Source organism: Hippopotamus amphibius, chromosome 2 (assembly GCF_030028045.1).
Source record: "Hippopotamus amphibius kiboko isolate mHipAmp2 chromosome 2, mHipAmp2.hap2, whole genome shotgun sequence".
Classification (NCBI taxonomy): domain Eukaryota; kingdom Metazoa; phylum Chordata; class Mammalia; order Artiodactyla; family Hippopotamidae; genus Hippopotamus; species Hippopotamus amphibius.
Genome location: NC_080187.1, coordinates 62937088 through 62964141, shown reverse-complemented (window position 1 = coordinate 62964141; position 27054 = coordinate 62937088). Strand labels below are relative to the sequence as shown.

Genomic DNA, 27054 nt, shown 5'->3' with positions numbered 1-27054 from the left:
TGTGGTTACTGAATCCTCAGGGGTTTCAGAAGGCACTGGTACAAGATGTTCAGGACACTTACAGTTGTCCATTAACTTTTTTTGCAACACTGTTAGGGTCTGGACCCACTGTTTTGTCACAGGGCCCAGCAGTAAGGCCAGGTAAGAATCACAGGATTGAAGATACATGAAACTAGCCAATTTTCAACAAGTCGCTCAGTTTACTGCACACAATTAGCCCACAACAGGTCAGTCAAAGTAGTGAACGTTCAAAGGGGATAACGAACCACACCAAGGAGAAGACTAAGAAAGGTGTCAGCACCAGCAGCAATCTCTGGTCCAACAACGGGTCTTGAGACAAGCGTGAGTGGGAAGTCACCTTCTGCTCCCACAAAGCCTCTGGCATCATCAGTTAGCAACAGCTCTCAGATGGAGTTGGGTGGTCAGCAAAGTGCCTTCAAGTTGCTGACTTCAGGGGTCTCATTGAAGGAGTCTGCCAGTAGGGTATAGTGGTTATACCCCAGGGAGCCACGTCTCTTACTAGTTTCTCCTTCTGTTCCAGTGAACTCTTTCCTTGGCTGTTGTCACACATATTCCCCATCTAAACTTTTTTTTTTTTTAATTCAAGTATAGTTTATTTACAATGTTGTGTTAGTTTCTGGTGTACAGCAAAGTTATTCAGTTATACATATATATATACACACATATTCTTTTCCATTATGGTTTATTACAGGATAATGAATACAGTTCCCTGTGCTCTACAGCAGGACCTTGTTGTTTATCCATTCTATAGATAATAGTTTGCATCTGCTAATCCCCAAACCCCAATCCATCCCTCCCCCATCCCATCCTCCCCCTTGGCAACCACAGGTCTGTTCTCTATGTCTGAGTCGGCTTCTTTTTTGTAGATGTGTTCATTTGTGTCTTATTTTAGATTCCATATATAAGTGATATCATATGGTATTTGTCTTTCTCTTTCTGACTTACCTCACAATGAAAATCTCTATGACAATCTCTAGGTCCATCTTCTTGCTGTAAATGGCATTATTTTATTGTTCTTCTATGGCTGAGTATATATATACTACATCTTCTTTACCTATTCATCTGTCGATGGACATTTAGGTTGTTTCCATGTCCTAACTATTGTAAATAGTGCTGCTATGAACATAGGGGTGCACGTATCTTTTCTAATAAATTAATTTTGTCCTGATATATGCCCAGGAGTGGGACTGCTGGATCATATGACAAATCTATTTTTAGTTTTTCAAGGAATCTCTATACTGTTTTCCACAGTGGCTGCACCAATTTTCACCAACAGTGTAGGAGGGTTGCATTTACTCCACACACCCTTCAGGATTTGTTATTTGTAGACTTTTTAAATGATGGCCATTCTGACTAGTGTGAAGTGGTTACCTCATTTTACTTCTGATTTGCATTTCTCTGATAATTAGCGATATGGAGCATCGTTTCATGTGCCTATTGGCCATCTGTACGTCTTCTTTGAAGAAATGTCTATTTAGGTCTTCTGCCCGCTTTTCGACTGGGTTGTTTTTTTGTTATTGAGTTGTATGAGCTGTTCGTATATTTTGGAAATTAAGCCCCTGTCAGTTGCATTGTTTGCAAATATTTCCTCCCAGTGGTTGTCTTTTTGTTTTGTTTGTGTTTTCCTTTGCTGTGCAAAAAGCCTGTAAGTTTGATTAGGTCACATTTCTTTATTTTTGCTTTTATTTCTATTGTCTTGGTAAACTGACCTAGGAAAACAGTTATGATTTATGTCAGAGAATGTTTTGCCTATGTTTTCTTCTAGGAGTTTTATGGTGTCATGTCTTATAGTTAAGTCTTTAAGCCATTTTGAACTTATTCTGGTGTATGGTGTAAGGGTGTGTTCTAACTTCACTGATTTACATGCATCTGGCCAGCTTCCCAGCATGACTTGCTAAAGAGACTGTCTTTCCTCCATTGTATATTCTTGTCTCCTTTGTTGAAGATTAATTGATCATACAGGTGTGGGTTTATTTCTAGGCTCTCTTTTCTGTCCCATTGATCCATATGTCTGTTTTAGTGCCTAAAGTAACACTCTTAATTTATCACACCAAGACATCTACAGTCATATACCAAACATTTCGAAGCAACTAAATATGTAAGTTCACATTAGCCACTGTGACTCCATTTTAAAGTATTTAACATAGCTTAAGTCCTATGATTTCACACAAGATGGATCATGACATGAAAGAAAACAAATCATAACACGCATAATATCCCATCAGGTTGGTGGACAAAGAATGACAGCAGGGAGTGAGGTAGCCACTTAGAGAAAGCAAATCTTGGTCAAATTTCCCCTTTCTTGGTGCTATTAGTTTCTGCTGCAAGGATACTTCACTCATCTAGGTTAGGACACAATAGTCCTGGCACCACCTACTGCCTCAGTGGTTGCAGGGGTAAGTTTCCCTCCACCTTACCTATGGGAGTATCCTTTCCTTGTGCCTTTGATCAGAAGCTCCTCCTTAGGCAGTGATGATAGCCTTATGAGTCAATCCAACTTCCTCAGCTCTCCTTGGCCTGAGGTGTGGAGAACTCTTGAGTATATGAACAGTTAATTAAGCCCTGTATAACTCCTGGTCTAATCATTTTATTAGATCATACGGCCTTGATCATGCAGCTCTGGGAAAACTGTTGAATTATTATGGCAGTTGTGACACTTGGGGATGGGCAGTGCTGACAACACATGGCAGAGGCAATACGCAAGAACACATAACACTGTCATGGGCCTCCAGCAAGTGGCTGCTGCCTTCCCTAAGGGTGCTACCCAGCTGGGTTGGCAAGTCACTAAGTCAGGCACAACTAAAGGGAGTTCCCCTTGGTTAACTACATGTGCAATCATGCAATCCTGCTGGCTACACCAGCAGGATGTATTGGTCTCATTCTATTGATAGTGAGGTTATTGAGTACAAATACCTGAGGCACTCACCTAGGATGTATTATTGGTGGTGAGAAACCACAGACATTTCCCCTACCAGAGCCAATGTTGTGGCTGGACCACTCTTGTGGTTATTATGATCATAGGATGCATGTGAGCAAGAAATCATCAGGGAGTTCTGAAGAATGAGAGGTCCTGGAGGGTACAGGGCACACATGAGGGCCACAGTGTGGTAGAGGGATAGGAAGGGAGCATGGACATGGAGCTCTGCCTTTATTAGAGTCTGGGGTTGGCTGTTTATCTATGCTTGTGTGGGCTCACTCTTTTTTGGCAAATTTAAAGAGCAGGAATTAGGGTGCAGAAAGGGAGAAGCAGGGTCATTCAAAAGGACAGTTATCTAGGTTACCCAGGGCTTTCTAAAAGGGGAACTTCATGGGCTGAGGTTGCCTGGTTCCTCATCTACTTATTTTGCTAATATCTGTGTTACACAAATGGCAATGTGTTTATTGAAATGGATGTCTTTGGATCCCTCACCAATCAAAAAGCTTTTCCACTCTGTTCTGCAAGGTTATTAATTTTGATTCAATGTCTTTATAATATATGGGCCTAATCACATCTTTGTGTAGTTTTGGTAGACTGTGTCTTTTATGAACTTATATTTCGTGAAACTGGTCCTTTTCACCTAAGGTATCCAAATTGGGGGCATGTAGTTGTTCATAATATTCCTTCATTTTTGTTTTAATATCCATGGATGTAGTTGTGAAGGCCCCTCTCTGATTTCTGGTACTAGTAATCTGTCTTCTCTCTTTTCTTGCTTAGCCTTGCACAAGGTTTACTGTCTTGATCTCTTCAAAGAATCAGCTTTTGGTTTTGTTGATTTTCTATACAGTCTTTTGCAACTCAACTTAATTGATATCTGCTCTATTTTTTTTATTTCTTTTATTCAGTTTGATGTAGGTCTAAACTGTTCTTCTAGGTCTAGTTTCATAACATGAAAAATACACCTATTTTTCATACTCCTGATGTGTTTCAGTGAAATACCTACCTAGAACTGACTGTGCAAATCTTAACTCTATAATTCATATATTGCCTGCCTTTGTAATTAGTGTGATGGGGCCCCACATAGTGTACTCTGACTTCTCCAGGGTTGGTACATGACACAACATTTGAGAGCATGGACTTGTTACCAGACTGCATATGCACAAGTCTCAGGTCTCCTGTGGGATACTAGGTAGGATGCTTAAACTCTGTACATATGTTTATCTGAAAAATGTGTATAATATATTGTCAACCTCATATGGCTATTATAAAGTATGAGGATGTTAATCTATATAAAGGGAGTGGAAATATGCCACTGCAAGTGTTTTACAACTCTGGTGGTGGTGATATTACTATCATCCCATTTACATGGAAGATAAGATAGGAAGTTTAAACAGATTCAGTTCGTTGGCTGTCCAGGACCCATTCCCTGCTTATTCCTTGGGGCAGACAAACATCTGCCCCAGAAGATACAGAGTTAAGGCCTATTAGCTGGATTAACATGGGAATACACATCAAGCTGTGGCATCATGGTTTCTCTCCAGGGTTTATTCCAGCCACCTCCAAATGGTCCACCTGCCTCTAATCTCAGCATCTTTAAACCATTTTCTGCAAAACAGCCACAATGATATTTTAAAAAACGCAATGTCTTTAGACTTCTGTGCTGTCAGTGACAGAGTTCTTAGTAGCTAACTGGTACTAATTCAGCCAAAAACAACTGTATAGACAAACAAAATATGTCACACAAGTATTTTCAGTCACATACAACCAGGCAATTGCTTTTTGTTATGGGGGTACATTCTTGATCCATAGAAATTATCTAAACTAAAGATCAGAGGGCGAAATCAGTTGAGAGACAAGTGAACACTGTATCAGTGAACTGTGAGAAAATACTAGTGATCAAAGGTGTGTGGTTAAGACATGGAGAAAAATGCTAAAATATCTGAAGAAATAATTGTGAACACTGTATCAGTGAACTGTGAGAAAATACTAGTGATCGAAGGTATGTTGTTAAGATATGGAGAAAAATGATAAAATATGTGAATAAATAATTACTGAAAATTTCCAGAATTTGGTGAAAAAATTACATTTTGTATCTAAGAATCTCAAAATCAAAGCAACATACATATGAAGAAAATACGTAGGTACACAGAAAAACTTCAAAACTTAAACATAGTGAGAAAAATTTTAAAGTGACCAGAGGGTTTTCTGAGGCTAACCACTGATGTGTGGTGGATCACCTACTCATATTTAAAAAAGAAAACAAAACAGCAAAAAACCTGATTTAACTGGAACAAACTGTCTTTAAAATATTATTAAAAGTTTCTGGATATTGCCTAAAGGGCATATCATGAAGGGAAAAACATACATTCAAGAAAATTTAAATCTTACTAAGAACAACCAGAGTCTGAAATACATATATATGACTCCATCCTCCCCCCCCCCCCCCCCACCCCACACACAGATCTTTGCTGTGGGCATGCTAATCTGAGCAAATTCAAACAAGCAAATGGGATCCATTCCCCCATTTCAGAATTTTTACCTCAGGAGGGACGGGACACTGAAATTTCTCATTTCTGCCAGCCCGGGGTTGCAGAATCTCTTTCTTGCAGACGTGGCTGTGAGTACCCCCACCCAGACGGTACATGTGGGATGAGAGCTGTATTCCAGGCACATTATGTCAAGATTATTTGAATCCAAGTTTAGCATCATTATCAAAAACCATGGGGATTGCTCTGGTTTCCACTCCAACATGTAAAAAGGTTGGATATTGCCAGTCCCATCTTCATAACAATGAAGAAGATCTAACAAATAAAGTGAACAACACTTCTCTGACAACTGAGGTCACTGGGACAACAGCCTCAAGAAAGGCGAATAAAAAAAATTAAAAATTAAAAATTAAAAAATTTAAAAAAATTTTAAAAGAAGAAAGGTGAATAGAGAGAAATACACCTTACCAAGAGGAGAACCTGCTAGAGTCAGAAACTGGTAGGTAAATATAAATATAATCAAAATGCTGGAGGCTGAGTATGGACTAATTTGAGCTTTAAGAAACTTCCGCAAGCTCATTCTTAGGGGAAACACCACATATTCATGAATTTTACCTGAAGGAGCCCCACCAAGTTCTGATGAAGGTCAGAGAAAAATCTCATGATTTCAGCAGGCAGAGGGGAAAAGGAGCCATTTTTAATATATCCAGAGCATTCTGTTGTGTGCCTGCTTTTAAAAGAAACTACTCTGAGTCAATCTATAACTGATGTGGGGGAAGGAAAACACTCAACTCCAAGCCTCCTTTTCTCACACCTAAGGGAAACAGGGAAACAAAAGCCAGAGAAGCACTAGTGAAGGATACAGCCCTGGGGCAAAGGTCAAGTAAAAGAATGATAACGTGATCAAAGAATCATAGAATGCTTCCCCTCCTCCCACACCTATCAACTCATCAACAGGATTCTTGTGTAATAGAGGATTACAGCTGAAAGAACTCCAAGATTTAGACTCTGAGGAGAAATTTCTAGGTAAACTCAAAGACAACCAAGAACAGAAAAACAAGGATATTAAAGGAAACTGATTTAGACACCTATAGGTATAGCAAATAGTGAACATGCAAGCATAAATCCTACCAAGATAAACATAAAACTCTCCCACTAAAGTCCCATTTATTTCAGTTTCTGTTACCCAATAAGTAATTTCTGACTTTCAGCAAAAAATTACAATGTATAAGAAGAGAAGAAAAAAGCACAGTATGAAGAGACAAAGCAAGCAAGAGAACCAGACTTAGGTATGACAAATTTTGGAATTATCAGACTGGAATTTAAAAACATGATTAATATGCTAAAAGCTCTATTGCAAAAATATAAAACATGCAAGAACAAATGGAAATTAGAAAAACAGAGATTAAAACTCTAGGAGAGAACCTAAGGGAAAAACTAGTAATTAAATATACTGCAGGGACTTCCCTGGTGGGCCAGTGGTTAAGAATCTGCCTTCCAATGCAGAGGATGTGGGTTTGATCCCTGGTCAGGAAACTAAGATCCCACATGCTGTGGGGCAACTAAGACCACGTGCCACAACTACTGAGCCTGTGCACCTCAACTAGAGAGCCCACATGCTCTGGAGCCCATGAGCCACAACTACAGAGCACATGTGCTCTGGAGCCTGCGCACCACAAGCAGAGAGAAGCCCATGCACCGCAACGAAGAGCCCACAGGCAGCAACGAAGATCCTGTGTGCTGTAACTAAGACTCAATGCAGCAAATTTTTTAAAAACTACAAAAAACAAAAACAAAAACAAAAAACTTCACATACTTAAAAAAAATTAAAAAATAAAATAAATAAAAATATTGCAGCAGAAATGAAAATACCTTTGATGGACTCCCAAGTAGCCTGGACACAGCAGAGAAACAATAAATGAACTTCAAGATAGAAACATAGGAAATTCAAATGTAAGAGTAAAAAAAAAGGGAAAAAAAAAAAAGGACAGAATACCCAAGGAATGTGAGGAGAATTACGAAGGAAGGAATGCACACATAATTAGGATTCCAGAAGAAAAAGAAAAAACAAAAAAAAAACCAACAAATTAGGGGTGTTGCCTGGCAGTCCAGTATTAGGACTCAGCACTTTCACTGCTGTGGCCTGGGTTCAATCCTTGGTCAGGGAACTAAGATCCCACCACATGGCGTGGCCAAAAACAACAACAACAAACAAACAACAACAAAAAAGAAATATTTCAAAAACTAATGGCTGAGTATTTTAAACTTAGTGATACATTCCCACCACAGATCCAGGAAGCTAGAGAATACCAAGCCATATATAAATAAAAATATCTAGTTATACGCTGTTCAAGCCACCAGCATATTATTCGAAAGCTACCTGAATTACCTTTAAGTATCTACTTACTGCACTCTGGGGCAACCACTAAAGCTTTAAAAATTACAATTGATATGCCAAAAAAAAAGAAAATACAATCATATAAAATGCACACTTAAAATTACACAAGGAAGAAAAAGAATAAAAAAGTAGAATGAATAGATAATATTTTAAAACATGGCAGATATATGTGAATTATCTAAATATACCAATGAAAAAACAAGCTCAGAGTGGATTAAAAAAAGACCCAAATATACTACATGTACAAAACCCCTTTGAATCTAAAAACAGATATATTAAAAGGGATGAAGTAAAAATGTCATACTAACACAAACCAAAAGAAAACTAGAGTAGCTTTATTGCTTTCAGACAAAGCAGGCATTAAGAAAAGGAAAATTATCAGGAATAAAGAGAAGCATTACATAATGATAAGGGGGCAGAGTCAAGAAGGAGATATAACAATCCTTAAGAGTATGTGCCTAAAAACAGATCATCAAAGTAGGAGAGGCAAGAACTGATAACAATTACGGTTTGAGATTTCAACAAACTTCCATTTTTACCTGATGAATTCATCAGTCAAAACAAGGACACAGCTGAACTGAACAGCACCATCAATCAATGGAATCTAAATCAACATTTATAGAATACTTTATTCTACAACAACAGAGTACACAATCTTAAACTCAGATGGAACTTTGAGATAGGAAATGGTGTGGGTCAGAAAGTACAATTCAACAAATTTAAGAGAAGAAATAATACAAAGCAGTTTCTCATACAACAAGACAATGAAGCTAATCATTAATAAAACATAGCTATACATATCAAAATATTTGCAGACTGAACAACACACTTCTAAATAACATGTGGGTCAAAAAAGTCCCAGCTAATTTTAAAATATTTTGAACTGAAGGAGAATGAAAATACAACTTCTTTTTTCTGTTTACAGTGTAAATAGTGAGTACCACTGTTCACAGCAACTCCTCAATTGAATGAGATTTGTTCTCCAAACAACTGTGTGTATGACTTTTGCATAACAAATATAATGTTCACACTAAATGCACTGCTAACCCTGAGACAATAAAAGTCTTGCAGAAAACACTGTTTGGCTTTTTTCTTGAAGAGGCAATTCAGTAACAATGGTCTTCCTTATATACACTGACCAGAAGAAAAAATAGGAACATACAGTATTTTAACTATCCAAATATATCCTCTAACATGTTTACATAATGATAGCTTTTGCATAAAAAGTGCATAATTCCCACTACCCTCGTGTTGGATTCCAGTACAATTAAATTGAAGGTTGCCTTGGGGCAGAACAGTTTTCCTCATCCATTACCTTCACAGGATTTTTTTTCCTGTGTAAATTTCTAACACCCACTGAGTAGTCTGGCTGAAAGACTGTCCACAAGTGATTAATTTCAAGGATTTATCTCTTGTGTGAGTCCAATGAGGGCTGAAATCTTGCTGAAACACTATCCATACACAATAAACATGAAGAATTTCTCTGTGAGTTTTGTTGACTGATGGTTGATTTCTCGTAGAGAAAATCTCCACGTTGATTATATTCATTGGTCTTCCCCTGAGTTCTCTGATGCTTTGCTTCCAGTCAAAGCTTCCCCATATCCATTACATTCAGAGTTTCTCAATCTGATGTTTCCTAAGACTTGATTTTTGGCTAAAAGCTTTTCCATATTCATCATGTTAACGGAATTTCTCCCCTGTGTTATTACTTCTCTGATGTGTTCTTAGGCCTGGGTTGCTGCTGTAAGTTTCTAAAGTTTAGTACATTGATAGGGCTTCTCCCATGTGTGGACATACTCTGAGGTTCTTTGTAGATGTAAACATTCCCACATTCATTAATAGTAGGACTTCTCGCCAGTGCAAGTTCTCTGAAGTGTTTAGGACTGGCATCTGGTTAGAAGATTTCTCACATTCTACCCATTCATGGGGTTTCTCCTGAGTGAATTCTATGATGCAGAGTTAGATGAGAATTTCTCCAGAAGGATTTTCCACCCTTACTACACTCCTAAGGTTTCTGTCCTGTGTGAATTCTCTGATGCCGAGTAAAGTGAAACTTCCTAGAGAGAGATATTCCACAGATATTACATTCATAGGGTTTCTCTTGTGTGTGGACCCTCTGATGTAACCTGAGGTTGACTTTGTAGGTGAAAACTTTCCAACATTCATTGCATTGATAGGGTTTCTCCCCAGTGTGAGTTCTCTGATGTCTATTTAGTAGTGACTTCCAGTTAAAAGCTTTCCCACATTGAATACATCCATAGGGTTTCTCCCCTGAATGATTTCTCTGATGCTCAATAAGGTTAGACTTTCTATAGAAGGACTTTCCACATTTGTTACACTCATAGGGTTTCTCCCCTGTGTGACTTCTCTGATGCTCAGTGAGGTTAGTCTTTCTATAGAAGGACTTTCCACATTTGTTACACTCATAGGGTTTCTCCCCTGTGTGACTTCTCTGATGCTCAGTAAGGTAAGACTTTGTATAGAAGGATTTTCCACATTTGTTACACTCATAGGGTTTCTCCCCTGTGTGACTTCTCTGATGCAAAATGAGGTAAGACTTTCTATAAAAGGATTTCCCACATTTGTTACACCCATAGGGTTTCTCCCCAGTGTGAATTCTGTGATGCTCAGTGAGGTAACTCTTTCTGTGGAAGGATTTTCCACATTTACTACACTCATAGGGTTTCTCCCCTGTGTGACTTCTCTGATGATCAGTGAGGTAACTTTTTCTATTGAAGGATTTTCCACATTTATTACACTCATAGGGTTTCTCCCCTGTGTGAGTACGCTGATGTATTTTTAGGGATGACTTATGTCTAAAAGTTTTCCCACATTTATTACACTCATAGGCTTTCTCCCCTGTGTGAATTCTCTGATGCACAATGAGGTACGACTTCCTACAGACAGATTTTCCACACTCACTACATTCATAGCGTTTTGCCCCTGTGTGACGTCTCTGATGTTTTCTGAGGTATGACATGTGGGTAAAAGCTTTCGCACATTCAGTACATTCATAGCGTTTATCCCCTGTGTGACTTTTCTGATGTTCAGTGAGGTGAGAATTTCTATAAAAGGCTTTTCCACATTTACTACACTCATAGGGTTTCTCCCCTGTGTGAGTTCTCTGATGTCTTTTTAGGGTTGATTTATGGCTATAAACTTTCCCACATTCAATACATTCATAGGATTTCTCTCCTATGCAACTTCTCTGATGTTCTCTGAGGTATGACATATGGGTAAAAGTTTTCTCACATTCATTACATACATAAGGTTTCTCCCCACTATGAGTTCTCTGATGTCCAATGAGGTATGACTTCCTAGAGAAGGACTTTCCACATTCTTCACATCCATAGGGTTTCACACTTAATATCTGAGCTCTCTGATGTACAGTAAAGGTAGTCTGAGAGTATAAGGTTTGCCAAAACATGGTATCATGACAGAAGCTCCTCTTTGTGTCAAGGTTCTGGGATATGGTAAGGGCTGCATTAGGGTTTAAGTTACTTCCAATTTCAAAGGACTTTATTTCTGAGTGAGTGCTCTCATGTTCTCTGCAGTGTGACTTCTGGCTGAAAGTTTTCTCACCTGTGTCTGTATTCTGAAGTTGAATAAAAAGGTCTTGCTGCAAATGTTTTCCTTGATTTGCCAGGCTTTTCTCTAAGAGGATATCAAGTTTGTAGTCTTATAAAATAAAGAAAATAAAAATGCCTCATGAGCCTTAAAACACATTTCTCACAGGATGCAGCCTTTATATATATGCCCTATATTGTATTTGACTATTTGGTTTCTAGCCACGACATCTTTCCAAAATAAACAAATTCCAAATGTATGTTTCCTATACTCCTTGAGAAAAAAAGACACCAAAATTATGATGATTATCACTATATAGCTGGCATATTAAAAACAAGGAAATAAATAATAGATAATAGAGGACTCTCAAAAGTGATTCACTTGGGCAACTGGAAAATGAGAGACTGGGATGATTGATTATGAGCAGTAAGTAGAGTTACAAGAAAAATCAGTCCATAAGGGTTTTCAAACATTATATCAGAGAAGGACCTGGATGCAGGAAGAATATCAATGTCTAGGTCCTCATACCTCCAACCAAAGATTACAGTGGCAGGAACTTAGATTAGTCTACAGGCTTCCAGCTGGAGTTCCCACTTTTCTATTCTACATACCAACACTAAAATAAATTCATAATTGCACTGACTTTCTCCTGATTAAAGAAACAATTCTATAGCTCAAGCTCACATCCTCCTGGAGTTATTCACAGAAATACAAATGTACAAGAAGTGTAAAAGTGATAAGAGGTAAAACCATATATTGACCTGGAATAAATTCACTTCTATATGCTAGCTCTGATGCCTTAGCTTATTATATCAGGGTTGGTCAACAACAAACCTCTCTTTAATATCAAATTGTAAGTTTCCCCTTTCATTATGATCACTCACACTCCTGAAACTAGTTTTTTTGTTTTGTTTTTGTTTCTTGCCACTGCATGCAAGACCTTAGTTCCCCAACCAGAGAGTGAACTTGTTCCCCCTGCAGTGGAAGTGCATGGTCTTAACCACTGGACCACCAGGGAATTCCCCCAGAAACTAGTCTTAACTAGGACTATTTCTATGTAAGCATTACATCTACCTCTGAACATAAGTTTCTATTAACTGAGATCCTTTAATATCACGTTTCAACCTGCTTCCAAAAGCCTATTCAGAAATACATTTTATTCATTTCTCTTAAAAGTTTCGTTTACATATTTGAATGCTCTTACATAGGCTATTTTCACTTTCTATATAAAATTCCAGCCCTATGCTAAAACATAAGATGGCACTAAATACACTGCTCTAAATGCCACAGATAAAAAGAATTAAGTGGCATCATTCTGGAAAATAACCTTTTCTACCAACTTCAGGACCATTAGATATTCTAGCCACCACTCCACAACGCCATGATATTTTCCAGTCTAGCCTGGCCAGGCTATTTGTCTCCCACCAGTGGTTCCTTAACAACAGTAACATTTTTCATTTTCAACAATTATCCCCTACCCACATCCTTCCTCTAAGTAACCCTACAACCCAACTTAAAGGCTAATGATTAACCTAGATATTTTTTGAGGCAATGCTATTCTCTAAACTTGACCAAGAAAACACCGTCTTAGAGCTTCCCAACACTAACTTACACTTTCACAATACCTACTGCCTATACCATTCATCTTAACGTTGAATACATGAAAAGCACACATGCACACTGAGGCACACATTTTTTAAGCAAATTACCAACACTTAATCAGGATGCATCTTAAAACTGATGCCATGTCCACAGTTTTTTAGCTATCCTTAAAATAATGGTTTGTCTTTCAATTGATACCATTTTAGATCCTATAAAATGTTTCATGCAGCTTTGTGCTCCTAAATCTGGAACTGAACTCTCATCCTGTGATTATTTTTGGACCACCCTCCCATGACAAAAAAATAAATTAGTAGTTTTTAAAAATGCAGTTTGCTTCAGAGTTACCCAGACCACTCTTGATTACACTGGCTCAGGTTCAATGCCAATATACACAATGACTCAAAAGTCAAAGAAATTTGACTGGTGCATCAATAAACATGAAATACCTCTCACCTACCTGGCTCTACTGTCAACCCAATGTAACTATACAATATTAGTTATATACTACATCCTAGAGGAGGCAGGAATATAATAGGGAGTATTCTTTTTTGATGCATTACAATACTCCAAATAATTTACACACACACACACACATTAGTTTTAAGTATATCTTAATCTGTGTATGTTTTAACATTCTTATTCCAAATAAGAAGACACTATTCAGTTTTTTACGTTTCTGACCATTATTTACGTGGCATTTTTCTACCTATAAACATTTTCTGCTTGATTTCATATGCATAATTTTCATTTTAGATTCATAGACCATGATTGCCTTGCAGTGTATAGTGTGCCATTTTATTACTACATTATGATTTAGTTTTTTTTTTTTTAATTATTCATTTATTTATATGCTGTGTTGGGTCTTTTTCTGCACACAGGCTTTCTTTAAGTTGTAGCAAATGGGAGCCACCCTTCGTTGTGCTGGCTTCTCATTGGGCTCTAGGCACACAGGCTTCAGTAGTTGTGGCACGTGAGCTCAGTAGCTGTGGCTCATGGGCTCTGGAGCACAGGCTCAGTAGTTGTGGTGCATGGGCTTAGTTGCCCCACAGCATGTGGTACCTTCCCGGCCCAGGGATTGAACCTGTGTCCCCTGCATTGGCAGGCAGATTCTTAACCACTGTGCTACCAGGGAAGTCCTCATGATTTAGTTTTAAGTTCACTTGTGAATAAGTATCGAGGTTCTTTGCAGATTTGGGCTTTTTATAAATGTTGTACGAAGAGACTCTTACTTTTGTCTCCCAGTGAAAAGGTGTAGGAAACTCTAGAAGATAAACCTGGGAGTGAAATTGCTGGAGTCATGGGGAACAGGCATGTTAAACTTTTTTTTTTTTTTAATATTTATTTATTTATTTGGCTGCACCACGCCTTGGTTGCAGCATGTGGAATCTTCGTTGCCATGTGCCAGATCTTTGTTGCAGCATGTGGGGTCTTTAGTTGTAGCATGTGAACTCTTAGTTGCAGCATGTGGGATCTAGTTCCCTGACCAGGGATTGAACCTAGGCCCCCTGAGTTGGGAGCATGGAGTCTTAGCCACTAGACAACCAGGGAAGTCCCAGGCATGTTAAACTTTAAAGAAAATGCTAATATGTTTTCCCAAATAGTTATACCAATTAATATTGCTGCCTGCCTTGTAGGTGCTTCCCTGCATGATATCCTCATTCTCTTGGAATCATAAGACTTCTTCATGTTTGAGAACTGAGTGGGTATAAAATCATACTACAGTGTGATCCAATCTGAATTTGTACTTCCCACATTACCAAGATTAAGCATTTTTTTTCATAAATGCCATTTATTCCCTTCTTTAAGAAATGCCTGTTTATGGCCTCTGACTTTTTTTAATGGGTTGCTTGCCGTTTTACTCACAGTTTCAGTAGTTTAACACTTAACATACATTTGAGTCCCAAGTTTTTGTCTCAGGTGTTGAATCAATGAATAAAATACTTTAAATATCTGTTGTCAGAAAGCTTATAGTCCAGTGGAAAGAGACAGAAAAAAACAAAATACCTGACAATTCTATCTTAGGTGATGAGTGGTTGGGAGAAAAAGAAAACAGAAGAAAGGATGAAACAGACTGTTTGAGACAAGGGTGGCATTTTAAATAGGATAGTCATGGAAGGCCATACTAAGAAGATACCTGTCTTGAGATTCAAATTCTTTATATATTATAGAAGCAATTCCTTTCTGAAGTATGTTTGCAACAAATACTATCTTCCACTGTTTATCTCCTGACATTTATAAAAATATGAAATTTAGCATAACTATACATACAACTATTCTGTCGACAGAGTGACTACACATGGGACTATCATCCACATCAAGAAGCAGAATGTAACTGGATCAGGGAAACTTCAAGTCTTTCTTAAGAACAAGTTTCTGCATCTTTCTGCAACAAGTTTCTGAACAGGTCACATCACCCATAAAATTTAGAGTAATTATTTGCTCTCATTTTTGTACTGTTTTACAACTCTCTTTTAGAGGCCTTGGGAATTTGGACATTTAGAAAAAATATATCCCATATGTGGAGGAGGAAGATGTAACAAAAGCAATGGGATGTAATCCCGACGTTTTTCTCATATTGAAAAACTAGGACCCAAAATACATAATTTAAAGCTGACAAATCAAGCAATAGTTATATTTGATATTCAAAAGCTAACAGAAACTAAAGTTGGGTGTTAAAATATGAGACAGAAGAGAAAGTAAACATTTTAATTTTGTAACTGGTTACATGTCAGGTGATTACTAGATACTACCTAAATAAAGAGGTGATTAAGCAATTAGATGAGATTATAATTTTTTTTGTGGCCATACCACATGGCATGTGAGATCTTCATTCCCAATGAGGGATTGAACCCGTGCCCCCTGCAGTGGAAGCACAGAGTCTTAACCACTGAACCACCAAGGAAGTCCTACAATTACAATTTTTAAGGTCACTACTTAAGCCAAAGTACAACTTAACTAAATGATTAGGAGAAAAATACACTTATTTGAAAAAACGAAGAAAGCAGGGCTATTACTGAAAAGAGTTTCTGTAACATTATACATGCAGACAGCATTACAGAAGTAATGGCCAATCAATATGAATGGGCTAAGGTCAACTATTAAAGGAAAATGTTATTAGACTACATTAGAGACATACTTAAAATTAATTTGGAAAATTAGAAATAAAAAATTGTAAATTAAGTAAACATTTAAAAATAATTCAGGACTCACTGATCTTAGTCAAGGTTAAATTCAATTTTTCAAAGTTAAATTCAAGGTTTAGTATAATGCCAAACAAAATCTCATGAGTATTTTTTTGCAATCTGATCAGCTCATTTTAAAACATGTCATAAAGATGTTGTAATCAATATGAAATGGTACTAGGCTAGAGAAACAATAAAGAAACCAGGAGCAAACACATGATTTACTGACTCTTGACTTCCACCTAAGGTAGCAGGGCAAAAAACTGAAGAAAATTACCCATATGAAAGATCAGTAAATTTTATGTTTGAATGGAAATGTTTACATCATTTATATTTAAAGTTACCATCTATGTATGTAGATTTCTATCTTCATCTTATTATCTGCAAAATGAGAACATCAATGTGCTTATATTTCATTGCTTTACTTACATACTCCCTTACTACATCATATTAGGTCTACTCTTTCTAATCTTCAAGATATAAGTCCTCAAAAAAGGAAAGTGTTTAAACTATTTCATGCTGTCCATCTCTAACTGACCACTTTGGATCTAACTTCCCTGGAGACCTGTCTACAGTACTTAACTCACCTGCATGGCTCTTGCTTAGAAACTCTTCCTCTAACAACAATGGATCTTTTCCTTGCTCCAACTTGATGATTACGTCTGGTTTTGTAAAACAATACCCTGTAAATGGGAAATAATTTAGGATTTGGATCAGCTGCATGGCTTTAATGCATATGAGTGTGAAGGAAGGAACAGTTATAGGGAGTAGCATAGTGATGGTGTTCATTTGACCTTTCCTTTGGAAAGGATACTACAATATTTTTTCTGAATCTAAAAAGAAACTTATCTCCTTAAACCCCTGAATCATAAGGATACATAACACTGAGTCTACACGTACAGAGGTTTAAATAAGGCTCTGCATAAGAACTTCCAGTCATGGCCATGATGGTGTAAGAGGAATAATGTAATAAGTAAACAACTGGAAACCATACAAAATCAATGAAATCATGACCTTTAGGCATTACACTCTAGACAATGGCACTGGAAGACAAGGATCTCTGAGAGAAGGGAAAGAAACAGAATTACCAGGTTATGGTACAGAAAGAAGACACCAAATCACAGCCTGCTGATCTCAGTAACTACAGAAGGCAATGTTGGGAGTTCAGGAAAGCCAAAACAATTAGAAATTTCTGGAGTAAAAAATGTCAGAAGAAAGAGGTACAGTAAGAGAGAGGCAAGAAGCTCTAACAGAAAGGTCACCTTGAGTAAAATTTGTACATTCATATAAGAAAACTTCCAACAGTGGAGGAAAAGAGTGCACACGCAATAGCTGGAAAAATTCCCAAAGCATACACACAGACAGGATGTTTGGAAAGAGTGGAAAGATATTCTAAATACATGAGGTATTAGACACTCTGTTCACAAAAGAGTATTATTGTCCTACTACTATGACCAAATTAGTCCTAAACTAAAGAATGCTCTAGACCCGAAATAACAAGCAAACACTGAAATAATTTAATTAATTTAATTAAATTATAAGCCAGCACTTAAAGGATTGAAATTACTCCCAAGTCATTTACTACTCCCCCAAAAAATGCCCCAAAATATTTAAACGAATACAAGAAAATCTAGCAAACAACAATGTAAAATTCACAATATGCAGCACACTATCAAAAAAGACCAAGTATGAAAAGAAGAAAAACATGAGTCATGACAAGGTGACAAGTCAATCAATATGACAGAGAAGAAATGTAACCTGAGATTAAAGTAGCCTCCAAGGACATTAAAAATGCTATTATTAATACACTCCACATGTTAAAGAAGGTAGAGAAAAAGGGAACATGGTGAGAAAACAAAGTTATTTTTAAAAGTTGCAAACTGGAAGCAAAGGCAGGAAAATATACTTATACTACCTGGGGGAAAAATCACTAAAAGACTTCAAAAGATTTTGTGACATGGATTACCAATATTTACTTTAGAAATAAATACTGACACAGATCTCTTTAATAAGACATCTAGGTTCTCATGTGCTCATTCCTCTATTCGTCATGTCTAGTCACATAGTTACTTGAAAATTCCACTGTTTACTTGTGAACGGTGAAAAAGGTTAAATACTTTAGTGTCATTATCACAGTTTTTAACCTCAAAGGTACTCTGAAACGTCACTGGCCTCCTAGGTCAAAGGAGTATATGGTCTTAATAGACGTGCCATATTCAGTGCCTCCAGGAATTCCTCATAAATTTCAGTGGGCACCCAGCCAACTGAGAACTCTATTAAGTTGTTGCTCTGGGGTGATATATGAGAGTTTGCACTTCTAACCAACACCAAGATGATTCAAAAGTCTTTAATACTGAAATAACAGACATTTCTGTCCCCCTTTGATTCATTCTAAATGGTATCTTTAAAAAAAAAGTCAATAGGCCCAAACATAAGATTTTCAAACTGTTCATGTTTATCTTACAAATTCAGTATAGCATTCACCTTACCAACTTTCTCAGCGAAATAAAGGGCCCAAAATTAAGTATTAAGTTTCAACAGCCCAAAAATCAAGTGAGGCTCCTCTTTTCTCCCTACACCAGTTATGTGGAATCTTGAGTGAACTCAAACAGAACTCAGAGCACCAGTATTTTTTGAAAAATACAATGAACTTTTAAGACAAATAAATAAAACTCACTGACAGCTGACCTGATCTAAATGAAAAGTTTAGATTAAAAAAAAAATGATACCAAGTGTAAATGTGAATCTACATAAAGAGATAAAGAGAACTGTAAATGGGTAAAATGTAAATAAAATATTGTTCTCATTTTAAAAGTATATTAAAGTGAAAACAACACTTTATAAGAAGATAACAATGAATTGTGGGGATTACAAGATATGCATAAGTAAAATAAATGACAACAATAACACCAAGGATGAAAGACACAAAATGGAAGTATTCTGTTGTATTAGTCTTAAAACATATTTGAAGTAACTAGTATTATTTGAAGGCACACTGACACTTTAGAGATGTATATTTAGCAACCACTAGAAAATAAAAAGTATATTTCATGTAAGCCAAAAGTGGGTAAAAGAAATTCATTAAAAATAAGCACAGGAAATCCCCTGATGGTCCAGTAGTTAAGAATGCAATTCCACTGCAGGAGGTGTGGGTGTGCATGCCACCAAAAATTTAAAAAAAAGAAAAAAAGAAAAACAAAGCCCAGAGAAGGCAGGGAAAAGGAAAAAAAAAAAAAAAAAAGAAAAAAATTAGAAGGTAAATACCAAGATGTTTCAAATTCAACCACAAAGATAACATTAAATATAAGTGATATGACTATTTCACTAAAACACAAAAATTGTCAGAGTGAATAAATAGCAAGATTTAAATATGCTGTCTCTTAGAAACTGACTGTGAATATAAAGACAAAGAGGTTAGAAATAAAAAGATAGAAAAAAATTATATATCATACTAAGTACACACTAAGCAAATGAAAGTCTGACTGATGATACAATACCAAACAAAATTCAGAAAAAAATTATTACCAGGAATAAAACTAAACACTGCAAAATGCTAAAAGAGAAAAATCACCAAGAGGATGTAATAATCCTAAATGGTTTACCACTTGAAAACAGAGCTTTGAAATGCATAAAGTAAATCCTATTAAAAAGGAAAGAAGATAATAGACAAATGAATTTTACCTGGATACTCATATTCCTTTCTCAATATTTAATAGAACAAATAGATAAGATATTAAAAGGCTACAGATGCCCTGAGCAATACGATCAGCCCAATGGAACTAATCTAGAAAAAATATTATTTTCAGTCACATATGGAACATTTCCCAGGATCATATATTAGGCCCTAACACAAGTTTCAATACATTTAATAAGACTGAACCATGCATGAAATATTGTCCAAAGTAACACACAAAAAAGTATATAAAAATTATAATAGAAAGAAATTATGAAACACATAAATATTGGAAAGTGAACAAATTCTACAAAACCAATGTATTACACAGGAAATCAGAGGGCACTTAAATATCTTGAACAAATTGAAAATAAAAACACAACATCCAAATCTGTGTGAGGCAGCTAAAGCAGTTTTGAAAGAAAAATACAGCCTTATGCCTACAATAAAAAAGAAAACCAGTCTCAATTCAAGAGCTTAAAATTTATCATAAAATAGCAAAGAAAGAAAGGGCAAGGTAAACCACATCAATACAGAAAATCCTAAGGAATCCAAAAAATAAATAAACTTCTGAAAGCTACTAACCAGGTTCAACAGGGTTGCAGAATACAAGGTAAATATGCAAAACCCAGTTGTATTTCCATGCACTAGCAATGAACAAGCCAAAAATGAAATAAAGAAAAAAATTCCTTTACAATAGCATCAAAAATAATAAAATACTTAGGATAACTTTAACAAAAGTATAAAATTTGACCATTTAAATCTATAGAAGATCACTTTTAAAAGTCCTAAATAAGTGGAAAGACAGATGAGTTAATGTTGTCAAGATGGCAATACTCCAGAAATTGAGCTACAGATTCAATGGAACCCCTAACAAAATCTCAGCTCCATTCTTTTATAGAAATTGACAAAGATAAAATTTGGAGGGTTCATACTTCTCAATTTCAATAACTGTTTATGGAAAACACTCCTGTTTCTCATTTATATAACTGCCTCTACTCACAGAATACTTTTGTATTCTTAATACTACTGCACTGCTAGTCACTGAATGTTTAAGAGGTTTTTCCCACTACCAAGCAAATCTGCAATACCAGCAGGGTGTCCTACACTCAATTCAGTCTGACACTATCTACCTGGAGTCTGCAACAATTCCCACAGGCTAGGGGTTGAGTCCCACAAGTTTGCCTCTCCTCACACTTCAGATGCCAATTACAAGTCCAGGCTGCTACCTGTGCTACTGACCAACTAGCTATAAATGGGAGGTTCCCACATCCTCGTCCTCAGGTTTAATTTGCTAGGATGGCTCATAGAACTCAGGAAGACAGTCTACTTAACTATTAATAGATTGTCAGGTTTATTACAAAGCATAAGATTGAACCAAACTCAGAAACAGCCAGATGAAAAAGCTACATAGGGCAAAGCTTCCATGCCCTCTTAAGGAGCCTCACCTTCCCACCACCTCCAAGTGTTCAGCAACAACAAAGTTCTGTGAACCCCAGAGTTCAGAAGTTTTTAGGGAGGCTTCATTATGTAGGAATAATTGTTATTAGTAATTAAGCCAGCCTCCGGCCCCACCCTCTCCCTCCCTGGAGGTCAGGGGGTGGGCCTGAAAGTCCCAGCCCTCTAATCACTTGATTGGCATTCCTGGCAACAATCCTACAACCCCAGGAGGTTTCCAAAAGTCACCTCATTAACATGAACTCAGGCATAGTTGAAAGGGGCTTGTTATGAGTAAGAAAAGACAACTCAGTTTCTCTATCACTTAGGAAATTGCGAGGATTTTAGAACACCAAGCTAGAACAGGGATGAAGACCAAATATATCTTTCCTATCATAAATCACAATATTATACTATGCTATTAAGGTAGTACTGGTGTAAGAATAGACATATTAAGAATAAAAATAGAGAACAATGGAGAATTGAGAGGCCAGAAATAAACCCTTAAATTTATGGACAGTGGCTTCACCAAGGGTAGATTTCATCTCAAGAAACCACTTTCTTTGCTCCTTCAAGAAGCAACTCCTCATCCATGAAATTTTTTATTATGGGGTTGCGGCAATTCAATCGGAACTTCAGATTTTACTTCTAATTCTAATTCTGTTTCTTCCACCACATCTGTAGTTATTTCCTTCACTGAAAATTTGAAACTGTCAAAGTCATCCATAAGGGTTGGAATCAATTTCTTCCAAACTCCTGTTCAGGTTGATACTGTGACCTTTTCCCATGAATCACAAATGTACTTAATGGCATCTAGAATGGTCAGTGCTTTCCAGAAGGTTCTTAATTGACTTTGCCCAGATCTATAGAGGTATTGCTATCTATGGCATTCATAACCTTATAAAATATATTTCTTAACCAATAAGACTTGAAAGTCAAAACAAGTCCTTGATGCACTGGCTGCAGAATGGATGTTGTGTTAGCAAGCATGAAAACTCATCTTATTGTACATCTCCATCAGAAGTCTTGAGTGACCAGGTACATTGTCAATGAGCATGTTTTGAAAGGAACCTTCTTCTGAGCAGTAGATCTAACAATAGGCTTAAAATACTTCAGTAAACCATGTTGTCAGCAGATGTGCTGTTATCCAGGCTTTGTTGTTCCATTTACAGAGCACAGGCAAAAGAGATTCAGCACAGTTCATAAGGACCCTAGAATTTCCAGAATGGTAAATGAGCACTGGCTTCAACATAAAATCATCAGCTGCATTAGTCCCTAACAAGAGAGTCAGTCTGGGCTTTGAAGCTTTGAAGCTGGCACTGACTTCTTCTCTCTACCTATGAACGTCCTAGATGGCATCTTCTTCCAATGGAAGAGCATTTCACCTATATTAAAACTCTGTTGTGTAGTGTAGCCACCTTCATTAGTCATCTTAACTAGATCTTCTGGATTAACTTGCTGCATCTTTTCCATCAGTACTTGCTGATCCTCGAACATCCATCTTAATAGAGACGGCTTCTTTCCTTAACCCTCATGAATCAACCTACACTAGATTCAAACTCTTCAGCAGCTTTCTTGCCACTCTCAGCCTTCACAGTTAGGGCTGTGCCCTGGATTAAGATTTGGCTTAAGGGAATGTTGTGGCTGGTTTAACCTTTTATCCAAGACACTAACATGTTCTCCATATTAGCATTCAAGCTGTTTCACTTTCTTATCATTCATGTGTTCACTGGACTTAGCACTTTTATTTTCCTTCAAGAACTTTTCCTTTGCATTCACAACTTGGCTGACTGGTGCAAGGCGCCTAGCTTTTGGCTGATCTCGGCTTTCAAGGTGCCTTCTTCAGTAATCATTTCTAGCTTTTAATTTAAAGTAAAAGACATGCAACTCTTCCTTTCACATGAACACTTAGAGGCCACCATAGGGTTATTAATTGGCCTAATTTCAATATGCAGGCCTGAAGAGAGGGAGAGAGATGGGTGAATGGCCAGTCGGTGGGGCAGTCATAACACACACAATATTTATGAAGTAAGTTTGCCAGCCCACATGGGTGCAATGCATGGTGCCCCAACACAATTACAATACAACATCAAAGATCACAGATCACCAAAACAAATACAATAATGAAAGAGTTTGAAAAGTTATGAGAATTACCAGAACATGGCACAGAGGCACAAAGTGAGCAAATACTATTGGAAAAATGGCAGCAATAGACATGGTTTATGCAGCGGGTTACCACAAACCTCCTATTTATAAAAAACGTAAGAGCTGCAAAGTGTAATAAGCTAAAGCACAATAGAATGAGGTATTCCTGTAGATATAAATACTTGCCATGAGACCCAGGAAACCACAACTACAGTCATTACACAAGGGAATGAAAACACAGCCACACAAAGACTTGGACTTAATATTCATAGCACTTTTAGTTATGATAGCACCAAACCGAAAAAGACCTCAATGTCTTAACAACAACTGAAACTACGCACCATAGAACGAAACATTACTCGTCAATGAAAAGAATAAATACAGATACACGCAACAATATCCATGAATCTCAAAAGAATTATGCGAAGTGAGAGAAGCCATACAAATAAATAGTACATAAAGTGTGATTCCATTTATATGAAATTTCAAAAACGTGAAAGTATTAAAATAGAAAGAGGATAAGTGATTTACAGAAAATAGGTGGAGAGGACTGACTGAGAAAGGCCATAAGGAAACTTTTCACGTGATAGAAATAATCTGTATCGTGATTTTGGTGCTGTAGCTGTACACATTTTTCAAAATTCATTGAATTATACACAAAAATTTGCTGAATTTAATTTTCTATTAATCATACCTCACTATAGGTGCTTTTTTAAAAAAAAGAAGAAACAAAAATCTAATACACTCTGGGCAGAGTTGCATGATTAAATAGGCTCACCTGATGAGACAAGGTGGCTGTAGTTCTCCAGCATCACATCTCTGTACAGGGTCCTCTGAGCAGAGCTCATGTGCAGCCACTCCTCCTGGGTAAACTCCACAGTCACGTCCTTGAATGACACTGATGTCTGTGAAAGCACATTTCTCATCAATCTGAAGAATTCAAAATTAGGTGACATGGAAAATACCTTTGGAACTAATTCCTATCAAGTTTATGGTTAAGAATAAAAGACAAAAACTGAAAATTTTTCCACATTATCAAAAATCAAAAATATCTGACAGTATACCCTTTACATGCAATGTCCAAGGGAAAAGGCATTTTCAAACTTTTGGCTCTGCCTTCAAGATTCATCCAAAATTTGATCACTTCAAAGTACAACTGCTAACATCATCATTCCTTGAAAGAATACTGAAAGAGCCTGTTAACTCATCTGTTTCCACTACTGCCTCATTAGAGTCCATTCTCAGAGTTATATTTTAAATTATAAGTCAAGGTGTGCCGTCTCTCACCTTAAAATTCTCTAAAAAACCTAGCAAACAGAGGTAAATATTGAATTCATAGATTAGGAGATTTAATATGGTGGAGATATCAGCTCTCCACAAAGAGATCTATAGAGTCAATGAACTCACAATTAAAAGCTTACAAGGTTTTTTTAGAATCACAAGCTAATTCTAATATTTACGTAGAAAGACAAACAGAATATGAAAAGAATTTTGAAAAAGCAAGGACTGCTATTGTTGATTTCAAGGTATATTATACAGCCACTAATCAAGACAGTGTGTGATATTAACAAAAATGAAACACACAGATCAAAAGAAGAGAAAGCCTAAAAATGATGTATACAAACATATATGCATATGCACACTGATGTGTCTGGGCAATTCAATGGAGAAAGTATATTCTATACAGGAAGTCAAGAGTAAGTTAACATCCACTTAACCCAGGTCTAATATTTGTAGATTAAGGAAAACAAGCTATACCTTTACTCCAACAAATACAAAAAGGTGTTCAATATAATTCAGGATACATTCATGACTCAAGTAAAATCTTAAACTGATTATAAAAGGGAAATAACTTACGCTGATAAAGGATGTGTAACACAAGCTGAGAGCCATCTAAAATCGAGTTAAACCTATCCTAGCACAAAGTGGGTGATGAATAAAGAGCTCACCTCAGATATGTTCATTTTCTGTAGGTCTTGGGAGAGCATGGAGGATGGTGAAGATTCAGCTAGCAGGACAGAAAGAGGACAGGGTCAGGACATCCGGCCTGCCTTATAGTTCCTACATTCACCTCCCAATCACCTCAGCAGCCCAGCTGAGGGACAGCATCCCTAAAGCCTCCCCTTAGACCTTGAAAAGGCAAGGAAAGGACCCAGTGGAAGCACCACTTGTCCATTTTCCAGTTTGAAATGATCATGGGGCTCAAACCTACCACTTCTCCTTTTGTAAAAACAATTTTGTCTATTGATTCAAATTGATTTAAACAATACAAACAGAAACCTAACAACAGAGGGCTGAAGTACACCACAGGATGACAATATTCCATTAAAATTAACAATACAAAAAGAGACACAGGCTGTATTCTTTATCCGTTTTCCCAGCAAAACTGTTTACCACTGGAGTTAGAGAATCCACAAAAACCCCAGTAAAAACGATGGGGTGCTTTAAGGCAATTTAAAAAAATTACTGAAGTGGGCTGCAGTTTCTCAAAAGGGATTCTTGATATTATTTCTTTTGATGACTGAACAGTATAAACGACTATTCGACTCCTAGCTCTGTCACACTCTGGGTGAGTTTGGACAAGTTACCGGTCCTCTCAAATTCAGGACCACCTCACCAACCTTAGGCTCAGATTTCCTTTTTGATTAATGTGTGTTCAGTGCAGATGGTCATATCGCTATCATGAGATAACTGGTTTACGTAAACCACCCAATAAAAAGAACAAAGTGTCTTCTAAACAAAGAGCTGTTACCACTTCTCCTGCGGTTAGTACCTGACACTTTGCTAACTCCTTTTCCAAATAACACCATGTCGAATTCTCAGGACAAGGCCATGAAGCGGACACTATTCATAGCCCTCTTCGCAGACCAGTGAGGTTACTTCTCCCGCCCACAGTACCAGTGGCACTGCTGGAGCTGACCGGGTCTCTCCGGCTCCAGGGCAGGGCTGCCCCGCACACCCTCCGCCCGCGCCTTCTGGCCGGCTCACGGCCAGCGTGACCACCGCGCGTTCCCTCGCACTGTCCGGCCCGGCGTTCCCCTGTCAGGTGCAGGCGGTCCCGGGCATTCCGTCCCCACGGGCACCGAGCCCTCCGCTCCTAATGGGTCTCAGCTTCACCTGCCCACGAGAGCTCGAGGCCCGAACCGGGATCGCCCCACCCACCTTCCCAGGGCCGAGGTCCAGGCCGGACACGGGCACTGCGGGGTCTCGCCTGGGCCGGAGAATGGCCGAGGCGTCCCGCTTCCGCCCTCGCCACAAGAACGCCGCTCTCAGCAAAGCTCCAGGCCACGCACGTCCCAATCCCCGCTGCGCAGCTCCTGCACCTGCACCCCAGACAGGGAGGCTCCACGATTTTCTCCGGACCTGTGAACGCGGAAGGGATGAGGCGGGACCTAGGGTGCACATGCGCAGAGGGGGCCCTTAGAAACCAGGAGAACGGCGCGGGGCCGAAAGACTACATTTCCCTTCTCTCTCTGCGCTCTCCCTGGGCTGACTGAAACGAGCAATCGGTTTCCTGAAACGCTTGTCCAAGGGTCCTGGGTGTCCAGAGACCCTGGATCGGATGTGTCTCCACACTGTGGGTCTTAGGCCATCTTCATACCCGGCCTATGTAGAGGTTCAAGCGC

The 27054-nt window shown here is 37.8% G+C and overlaps 1 protein-coding gene across 1 annotated transcript; it reads right to left on the bottom strand.

Moving 5' to 3' along the window:
* Positions 1-8433: 8433 nt before the first annotated feature.
* On the bottom strand, positions 8434-26795 carry LOC130844795 (zinc finger protein 883-like). Its single transcript, XM_057720984.1, has 5 exons — positions 26591-26795; positions 25378-25436; positions 24207-24333; positions 16761-16856; positions 8434-11500 (listed from the first exon to the last, which is right to left on the bottom strand). Exons 2-5 carry the CDS (start codon positions 25414-25416, stop codon positions 9828-9830), a joined length of 1935 nt encoding a protein of 644 aa, XP_057576967.1. The 5' UTR covers positions 25417-25436; positions 26591-26795; the 3' UTR covers positions 8434-9827.
* Positions 26796-27054: the final 259 nt, after the last annotated feature.

Bases quoted from the DNA above. Each gene is read 5' to 3' on its own strand.
- LOC130844795 (XM_057720984.1), bottom strand. From the start codon at position 25,416: ATGCTCTCCCAAGACCTACAGAAAATGAACATATCTGAG. The intron at 24,334-25,377 runs GTGAGCTCTTTA...GTGCTTTCACAG, and splicing joins AGAAAATGAACATATCTGAG to ACATCAGTGTCATTCAAGGA. The intron at 16,857-24,206 runs GTGAGCCTATTT...TCCCATTTACAG, and splicing joins CAGCCACCTTGTCTCATCAG to GGTATTGTTTTACAAAACCA.